Genomic DNA, 10,166 nt, shown 5'->3' on the forward strand with positions numbered 1-10,166 from the left:
TAGCTGAAAATTAAACAGAAATTAATAATTCAATGGAAAACATGTTTCTTTCAATTTCCAGTTTTCCTTTTTCTCCTAGAAAATGCACTTAGCTAACAGTTGGGAGTGTCTACACCAACAATCGCTTCCTCAAGTAATGGAGAATTTTACAATTGATGATCAACATTATTGCTCCAATATTTACTGCCACGAGAAGAAAAATGCAGTTTCAAGATACAAAATTCAATGACTGTACATTTCAGCACCAGAATCAAACTCTCATCTTCCTCGAGGACCAGCAAGATCAAAAACCTTTGAGGTCATTCTGAACACTGAACATCACTATAAAATCAAGAAATTTGCTTCCTGTCACTCTGAACTCCTATTGGATCATCACCCAGCCGAGTTTTCGAGGTTGTCACCTCATTCAGATTTCACCGCAGAAGAATTTGTTGACCATCCATCGACAAACTTTAGCGCTTTTTGCCTGTTTCCAAGCTCTGGCAACTGATCAGCATCTGCCTGCTTGCCCGAGCTTGGAGTTCAAAATGGTCAGAAAATTACTAGGTAAACCGAGGTGTGTATAGGAGCTTCGGCTTCAGTGGGATTCAGGCCATAACCTGAACATTGCCCCGTGCTCGCTAACAGTGCCCCGGGACAATCTCCTCATTTTCTGCCAGAGCAGCTTGCCCCTTCCGATCAGTAAAGGACCTGAACTCGAGTGCCTTCTAAATGACCCAGAGTCCTGCCTCCCAACTCTCGCCGAATTACCAAATAGTTCTGACAATGGAACGCCCCTCTCAACATTGAATCCAGGATCATAGTCAGAAACGGGGGACTGGGTTTGTAAAGAATCTGGTAACTGGCCTGAATTAGAACTGATCATAGCATCCATATCAATGGATAGATCCTCTTGGCTACAACTTCTGGATCCTATTTCTCTTGCCTCATCACTCTCATCACACACTAGTTTCAAGGCCTGAACAACCTCACCCATAAAAGGCCGGTGTGATACCTCTGGTTGCACACACATTGAAGCAATAGCTGCTACTTTGGTTATACTATCGAAAGGGAAATCAGGTCCAATAGACGGGTCTATAATTGATTCTAATCCTTCTTTACTTGTGAGTAGTGGACGGGCCCATGCAACTAAGTTCTCCTGGCCTGGTGGCTGAGACATGTCCACCGGTTTCCTGCCTGTTAGGAGCTCAAGAAGGACTACCCCATAGCTGTAAACATCACTCTTCACAAGAAGATGACCAGTCATTGCATACTCTGGAGCCACATATCTGAAAGGCCAAAAAAGAAAAAGTACAGCTCAAGGTGTATAGATAAGTGGAATTAGCAAGGCATCAACTTTACTACTTTAGGCAGCAGGCCAGAAAGGAACTGCAAAGCATTCCAAATAATACGCTTGTGGGCATCAATCTTGGACCAATTTTGGGGATGTTTTGACACTGAATTTTGAATGGCCAAGGGTTCATGTAATTTGCATCCCATTGTATGATTTTCTATTAAGGGTAGCAAGGAGTAAATGATAATAGTAACTTCTGGGAAAAGTTTGACTCTCTCAAAAATACCAATTCAGCAGTCTGCCACCCTAAAATAGGAGATCTGTCAGAATCTACCCTAAGAATGTTTTTGAGTGCCATCAAGTACCAACTTCCCTGCCGCTCAGGTGAGTTAGGCATGAGATGTCAAAAGAGAGTAAAATAGATTGAATGTATGAGGGAGAGTAAATCAGATAAAATTAGGAAAAGAAATTTCATACCCAAAAGTCCCCATGACACGGGTTGAGATGTGTTTGTTCTCCTCATCCATTGCAGTTCGAGCTAACCCAAAGTCAGAAACTTTTGGCATAAAATCATGTTCCAGCAAGATATTGCTGGATTTGAAGTCCCTGTGTATGACTCTAGGGCTTGAATCTTCATGCAAATACGCTAGACCCCTGGCAGCTCCGAGTGCTATCTTCATTCGTGCACCCCAGTCAAGAGGAGCAGTTTCCTTGTCAACACCTGATAGCAGTCAAAAACATATATCACTATAGCCACTTCAAGAGGACTGAACGGTGGGAAACAATATGCATCTAAGCACAAGAGCAAAACTTATACCATGTAGATGAGATTCCACGCTGCCATTTGGAATGAGTTCATAAACTAGGCAGCGAGTACTCTCCTCTGTACATATACCAATCAATTTGACCAAGTTTCTATGATGAAGGCGGCTAAGCATTTCAACTTCAGCCAAGAATTCACGACCTCCTTGTTGATCATCTCTTTTAAGAACCTTCACAGCTACTCTGGTCCCATCTTCAAGAATACCACTATAAACACGACCAAAACCACCCTCACCAAGTATTCGCAAAGAATTAAAATTATCAGTGGCCCTCTGTATGTCACTTGAACTGAAAGTCTTAGCAGATCCAGTGTATGTTGCAATATTAGATCCAAATGACAATGAAACAGAACTAGGCCCACTTCCAAACATAGAAGCAGAAATTCCTGCAACATACGTAAATCTTTAAACCTTGGAATAGCTCGGAATTTAAAAACCTGATCAAATTGTATGATTTATATTATACATAAAGGAGTAAACTCTGATAAAGAGCTTAGTCTGGTAAAAGGGACGTAAAGCAGGCAGAGGCCACTCGTCACCTAGATTTATTAACAGTGTTTACAGATATTACCTGAAGGTTTTGATAGAAAAGGCCGAGTAGCCAGAGGTTTTGGTTCCTGTTGGCCTTCCCTACGTTTGAATAGAAAAATCCAAGCAACCACACAACACAAAATCACAGCCATAGATGCTGACAGAATTATGATGGCAATGACACTGCCACTAAGTCCATGTTTATGTTCCTGCCCCCTCACATCAACACCGAGGGGCCATATGGTCCTACCATTATTCCCATGGCCAGAATAGGGCCCGCCATCTATGACATTAATGCTTGAAGGTGGAGAAGGGGGAAGACCTGCAAGACTTTCCACATAAATACCCACCTGAAATAAATAATCTAGGAACAAATCAAGAAACACAAAGTTTTTAATCAAGTACCTGGGTAGTGCACATATAATACTTCATAATCACCAAAAAGTGAAGTTCTTACTGCAACTTGTTTGTACCAAAATCTCTGGAATGTCAAGTATGCTGTAGTGTCATCAATTTTTTCCCCAAGAGGCACCAAGTCAATGAGGACAATTGTCTTCTGTGGATCTTGGCTAGCTGCATTTGCTCCCATTATGCGAACTTGATTCTGTTTCATAAATACCCCAACAGCAATTTCCTCAGCAAATTCCGAAACTGAAGGAAAGAAGGTGTACAGTGCTACACTCAGGCGTAGTCCAACTTGCATGGGCAAGACACAGCCACAGGGTGATCCAGGAGGGGTATTTGTTAATGGCTCCACGCATGTCAGTGACGTACAGTCTACAAATGGGATTGAACTATATATAAATCTTGTGGTGGAGCAAAAGCCAAATCTATAATAAACAAGCAGAGATACCAAATGCAACAGAGTGAAGTGAGGCTAGAACTTATCTACCTTCATTAGGAGGCGGAGGCGGTAGTGCTAGAATTGGTGGTGAGAGAGGCATCTTCGGATTTCTCGCTGAAGACCTGGGAGGAGAACTTCTAGGGGAAAGAGAGGGCACTTGTAACACAAATATCATCAATGGACAAGTCATCAACAAGGCAATACAAAGACGTAGCAAATTTCAAGAAGCTATTTTGATAGTTTTTCCCAGAAGAACAGGAAAAGTAGACCCCCAAAAAATCCCTTACATTTTGTTTGTCCAGATGGATCTATTGGAGATGATAAGGGGGCATGTGAAACGCTACTCTCTGGTGAAGAAGAGAAAGAACCTGGTGGGAATACAGAATGACATACCTTGTACAATTAACGTCAGTTTGAATAGAACCACACTACTGCATAGACTTAACAAGTGGAAGTTTAGAAGTGTTTAGATACCTGGATTCATGGGTGGAGGAGCATAGTCCTTTTGCCTACTCTTGAGGTGCATTTTGCGAGAATATGGAGATGGAGAGAGAACATGGCCTATACATAATAACAAAACAATAATGTAAAACTTAGGTATTCTAATAATAGATCCACAAACAGAAACATGGGGTTAAATATCTCAATTAAAGTATCCAACCTTGACGACTTGAAGCAGGAGGAAGCAGAATTGATGATGTAGGAGGACTGCTGGTGTTACCCCTTGCATGATGATGCTTATAAACTGAGGTTGAAGGTAAGGGCGCAGGAGAATAAGACCCCATATCTGGAGGAGTCCTAGGTGAGGAAAGAGGAGAAGCAGTATAGCTAGAGTGCCTGAAGGGCTTGTGCAAGGAAGGAGCTGCAATAGATAAAGAACCAGATAAATTATATTAACTATATTTTTGCTTTATATGGCAACATCCATATATCAAGAAATACAAAGCATCCCAACATACCTTTTTTGGGGGAAGGATTCAGTGTTGGAAATTGGTCAGGTGTTTCATTTGGAGGTGCAGCAACTGGGATGCCATTGTTTTTCCAATCCATGCTCGGGGGAGGAGCTAATACAAGAGAAACAACAGGTTTGCTAAAACCTTATTGAAATCAATGATATCTAAAATCCATCAAATACAAAATGTATTTTATATAAGATGTCAGGATCTAAATTCAGAAATATGGATGACATGGTCAAAATTTGGTCTCTACACAAATTTACTGGCACTCATTTTTGGATGACTGAATAAAAACGAGAAAAATTCGTTTTAAATGCTAGAAAAAAAAAATTAACAATTCAATAGCTATGAAGAAAAAGGATAAACTTTTTTCTGATATAGTTCAAACTAGCCCCCATTAATTTCTTTCTTAATTTTTACACTGGATCAAAACATGAAAAACCATATTCCAACAGATTGGAGCTAGCAATAATTTTTTGTTTCACCACAACAGCAATGCAAAATACTATACAAATTTTTTGACAAAGCCACTGGAAATAGGTCCTCTGGGACAGCCTTAACCATGTTTGAGGGACATGCCCATGTAACAGAAGATGTTTATGGAATGGGGATATGATACGATAAATATTGTTACATCAATTTCTCAAAAAAAAAAAGTATATGGATATTGTGACACCCTGTGTGTTAAAAGGGAGAGGAAGGAGTGGAAAGGGATGAAAGCCAACCAAACAGTTGATTGTGAGGGATCAGCTTCTGTGTTAAAGCCAACAGTCGATGATGACAGTTGATTGATGGTTCAGCTGTTGGAGGCAGGTTAAAACTCACAAGCTGCTGACTTTGGAGATAATTTTGAGGGCTTAAATGAAATCATAATAAAGCACATTTTTGGATATGTTGCTAGTCATTGTGAGAGGACTCCAATGATATTAAAAAATATTAATTTTGGTAGGAATTTTGGAAGTTGGATTAAGGGTTTAATCAAGGTGATTAAAGGATAATTAAGCTGGATCAAAGCAAACTTTCTGCTTTGTAGAGAGTTGAAGAATGCAGGAGAAGTTTGTGGAGGCTGCTAGATGAGATGACTCACCTCCTTGAGTTGAGGGCAAGAGAAGCATGCAATTAGGTTAGATGTCAAGTAAGAAAGAAGCAAGCCCTCCAGCTGCATCACCAGCTTGGAATTGCCTATAAATAGGCATTCACCCTTCACTTCTCCAGCATAAGCAAGGGTATAGTGAGAGAAGCTCCCACATCGAGAGTGTGCTAGCGTTAATTGATTAGTTTGACTGAGGTAAAAGAAGTAAAAGGAGACTTGATAGTTTGATTCTGCTAGAAGTAAAAGAAGACTTAAGAACTGATAGTTTGATTGAGGTACATGCATCAGCTATGGTTTATTATGTTGGCATGATGCATGACTATCTGTAATGGTAGCCTAATAATGCGCAATGCGGCACAAATGCATGCATGATATATGAGAACATGATGATATGTGCATGCACCAGCTAAGGGCTTTGAGAAGCTGGAAATGAACAACACACAACTCCAGGTGGAGGATTTCGCACACAAAAGTGGTAAGAGTAATCTTATTTCTCAGATGATGAGACAATATCACATCACAGAACAAGAAGAAGCATCTTGGGCCTCGTGACACAGGTCAGTTCATGAGCATATTCCAATGGACGGCATACCCAAATGGGGATGGGGCATCACAGATATACTAGGATATAGGTATAGCAACAAATATAATGTGCTCAAATATATGGCATATAATATCATAAACAGTTACTTAGAGAAAAATATATATATATATATATATCATAAACAATTGTTATGTTCTGTCTTACAACTATAATTTCAGACTATCTATGCTAACATTCAAGATGTGTTTGATCCAAATCCTAGAGTAGATGATAAAATTACAAAAAGTTACCTTCTGCCTTATAAAATTACAAAAAGTTACTTTTAATAGTTCAAATATGGAGCACATATGCACCAAAAGAGTATATCAGTAAGTACCTCGCCTAAATATGACTATGACTGCCATAGACAGGAAATAGTTTAGGCAAGATGCAATAACATTAAAATCTGACGCAATCACTCAGTGAAAAAGAAACCTCACACAATCACTTCTTTTGAACTTGCTGAAGGTAGTCAAAAGGTATATGAATTATGAAGGAAAAAGATGTGAATAAAAAAAAGTGTACTAATAAGAAAGAATGCATGAATGAAAGCATTTGGCTTGAACTGGACCCAAAAGCAATAAACTCTTTTTAAGTATCAAATACAACAATGTATTCTTTAAAGTAATACCTGGTAAATTAGATGATGGATTATCAGGAATTGTGGGGTGGATGGCTGGTGAAATTGGCAGAGGTTTTGTTGAAGGTGGTGCAGCAGGCACTGCATTTTTACCAATACAACAGATGGCATGAAAAGTTTTTACAGGAAATCTTCTTGAAAGAGATTTTACACTAGTTCAACAAGTAATAACGCACACCAGTAAAAATGGATGGTGGTACTCCTGGCCTTGCTGGCTGCCTGGCTAGTGGTGGTTTTTGTAGTAGTTTCTGTGGCGCTGATGCAATGTGATTTAGAATTAGTGGTTAAGAAATAAGCAGCAAGCACAAAATAAAAACCTCACCAAGTAGATACCTGGAGCAATGGGCATAAACAAAGGAGCCTCAGTCTCTGGTGCTATCTGTTTAGAAGAGCTTGGTGGCGGGGATCCTGGCATAATTGGGTGGATTGTTGGCAGGTTTTGTGAGGATCTGCTTGCAGGTGATGCAACTGAAATGGCACATTAAAACAAACCAATCATCTTAACATCAATTTCAAACAGAATTTTCCTTTTACCACTGTAAAATCATATTCAGCAGTATACCTGGAGTAACTGGCACAGAAACATGATTCTTATTTTTTGGCTCTGCTGCTTTAGGAGCACTGGGCGGCAAGGATGGTACTATTCCATGACGAGGGATACCAGGAGGAGGGAGAGAACTATGAGGTGGCAACACTGCAGATGTCCTTGGTGGCAAGGATGGTACTATTCGATGAAGAGGAGCTGAGGGAGGCAGAGGAGAACTGTGAGGTGACAACACTGTAGATGTTCTTGGTGGCAAGGAGGGTACAATTCCTTTGATCGCTGGGGGCACCAGGGAGGACATGAAGGGTGCTGATACAGGTGGCTGGTGTAAAACCGACTCTACATTGGAAGAATTAATTGAAATGGCATCAAGGCCAATCCTCCCTCTCTCTGTCTGTCTGTCTCTCTCAATCATAGTAAGACCAATTCACATCTCAGGAATATGGAATCTTACCATTTGGCATAGATGCCGGACTAGATGAGTTGCTTCTATTAGCATAAGGGATACCACCATGTGCTCCTTCTTTGGTAGGAGAAATTGCAGAAGAAGATACTGGAGAAGGGGATATGTCATACCCTGAGAGAAAAATAACAGTAATAACTCTAATAAGAAAACAATTTAATGACTTAGTTTGCAAATCTTTTGTTATTGTTGTTAGATATAGACACAAACTGTTCTGGTAAATGCCTAAGTTATGTTGCTCAGTCATTAGTTTTAGAATCATATTGTTCCGAGTTTCTGCGTAAGATTCATCTTATCGTGACTAAAAGGGACAACTGTTTCAGCTTCCACTAAGTTAGTCAATGACTTGTCCATTGTTGCTTTGCGATTCCAAGTTCTCTCTACTCTTTAGGCATCGGACTTTCAACTCAATACCAAATGGGGGAAACTCACCTAACAAGAACCTAGGAGACAATAAGAAGTAAAAAGCAGTTCAGGTTAAGGCCCAACAAAAGCATTCCTCATAGATGCCTCAATGAAAACTGTTAGAGTATATTGAAGCATCAACTCCAAAAATGCTGCCGTTTTGATAAGGGATGGAAGGCCAGGTGGCAACCACACACTGGTTGCTCCAAAACGCTGTCATTTTGGAGTCTGTGTGCTTGGATGGCACAAAACGACAACCTCCCTCGTCGTTTCATGGCTCGTTTGATTCTTCCGTAGTACTTTGTCGTTTAGCCTGTTGCTATTGAAGCTGTTGATCTGATCCCCAGCATTTATCTTCACCGTTGCTTTGCTTCATTCTCTACCTATTTATATCCCTCCGATTTCTCGAGATTTGTGCATCGAAAAGCAAGAAAAAGGAAGAGAAGTAGTCAGGTTTTCTTTAGGGTTTTCTCTCTCGTTGTTTTTTTGTACATGTTCTTCATTTCCTCTGGTTCATAATGATGTCTTCTGATTTGTATGTAATCTTTGGGCATTTTTGTTAGGAACCAGTGAATGTATAGTGAGGGTGAAAGTTTGTACTGAGAGGGTGTAAACATTTCTTTCTGACTAGTGCAGTGAGCTCTTATTGCCAGAGCTCAACGTGGATGTAACCATATTTTTAAGGGTGAACCACGATAAATCTTGTTGTGTTCTTTACATTTTCTTTACTATTTTTATGTTTGTGTATATTTATGCTTCCAGCCTTCAAATAGTTATTTCAGATTCGTTCAGGTTCTAAGTGTTAGAGGTGGCCGAGCCTATTGCTCGTCCCAACGAAAACAATTCCTGACTTTTAAATTAAGCATTGCAGAATGTTGGCCTGAGTGCTCACCCACCAAATATTTTGGCAGCAGAGCAATGCCTGACAACCTAACCAGCGTCAACTTCTAGTGAAAAAACTGCACTCTCTCAGCATAAAATGAGAAAGATGCAATTTCAAGTCCATCGATTGCAGCTGTTACAGTTCTCTTCTACAATACTTCTCAATCAAAGTTAAAAAATACAGCGTATTGAGCAAACATCTTCAAGCTAATCAGATTCAGATCTCATAAAGAACATAAGCAGATAGACCTTGATTTTCGCTTTAAAATTTGACAAAATAACCACAAAAGGTTTGCTCAAGTACGATTCGAATTTAGAACAAACCACATACCAGTTAAGGAAAATCAATTACTAACCTGCGGATCCTTCAACTGCCAAGGCAACTGCAAAAAAAGCGAACAGCTCCAGAATCGATAGCAGACCAATCCCCATTTCGTACAGCACCAAATCTCAAGCGATTAATTAAACAGTAACAGCAAATAACCGAAGAGCACAGAACAAATTTAATCAAGCGATAGTGCGTACAGTTACAGTGGATTCATGGCTTGAAGCAAGAACAAAAAGGGAAGGTTCAAATTAAGAAAAAAAGAAGGGGGAGGCGGTTCCTTGAAGAGATCCAAAGCAATCCAATTCAAGAGCCATGGAAGTTGAAGAGCTGTTTAGAGGTGGTCTTCACTGAGACACAGAAACTGACATGTGAGGAATTAAAGGCGGTAATAAAAATCTGAGCACCGGTGAACAGCGAAGAAAACCAGTACAATTAGCAATAGCTAGAAGACACAAATCACACTCACACCCCCCACCCTCCCCATGTCTTTGGCTCCTCCGCATGGACAGTTGAGAGACGGAATTTATTTTGTGGGGTACATAGCAACAAGGAGGCAAACATGTGATCCTCTTGTGTTTGCAATTGGATCCATATATACCTATATATATATATATATGACTAAATTGAAAAAATGAACTGAATTTTGTATAAATTATAAAAATGTATTAAATTTTAATTTAAAGTAAAATGATCGGTGAATTTTTCACTAAAATATAAAAACATCACTAAAATTTTATTTTATATACAAGTCCATAACTATCGTCAATTACTCTTAAGAATTAACTCGACCCATGAATTAAACG

At 39.7% G+C, this 10,166-nt stretch overlaps 1 protein-coding gene across 1 annotated transcript; it reads right to left on the reverse strand.

Annotated features, from left to right (window-relative positions):
- Positions 1-9,925, reverse strand: LOC127795032 (receptor-like serine/threonine-protein kinase ALE2). Its single transcript, XM_052326438.1, has 16 exons — positions 9,392-9,925; positions 7,740-7,862; positions 7,304-7,624; positions 7,075-7,209; positions 6,920-6,997; positions 6,733-6,822; positions 4,429-4,533; positions 4,131-4,331; positions 3,944-4,030; positions 3,757-3,837; positions 3,518-3,625; positions 3,031-3,402; positions 2,666-2,947; positions 2,091-2,480; positions 1,751-1,994; positions 1-1,268 (listed from the first exon to the last, which is right to left on the reverse strand). Exons 1-16 carry the CDS (start codon positions 9,465-9,467, stop codon positions 578-580), a joined length of 3,384 nt encoding a protein of 1,127 aa, XP_052182398.1. The 5' UTR covers positions 9,468-9,925; the 3' UTR covers positions 1-577.
- Between the last annotated feature and the right edge of the window lie 241 nt (positions 9,926-10,166).

Source organism: Diospyros lotus, chromosome 2 (genome assembly GCF_014633365.1).
Source record: "Diospyros lotus cultivar Yz01 chromosome 2, ASM1463336v1, whole genome shotgun sequence".
NCBI lineage: Eukaryota > Viridiplantae > Streptophyta > Magnoliopsida > Ericales > Ebenaceae > Diospyros > Diospyros lotus.

What these genes read in the sequence shown, in the direction of transcription:
- LOC127795032 (XM_052326438.1), bottom strand. Translation starts at nt 9,467, where the DNA reads ATGGGGATTGGTCTGCTATCGATTCTGGAGCTGTTCGCTTTTTTTGCA. An exon ending in TCCTGCTTCAAGTCGTCAAG is followed by an intron (nt 4,031 to 4,130) that starts GTTGGATACTTT and finishes TATTATGTATAG; the next exon opens with GCCATGTTCTCTCTCCATCT. An exon ending in CGTGTCATGGGGACTTTTGG is followed by an intron (nt 1,269 to 1,750) that starts GTATGAAATTTC and finishes TTGGCCTTTCAG; the next exon opens with ATATGTGGCTCCAGAGTATG.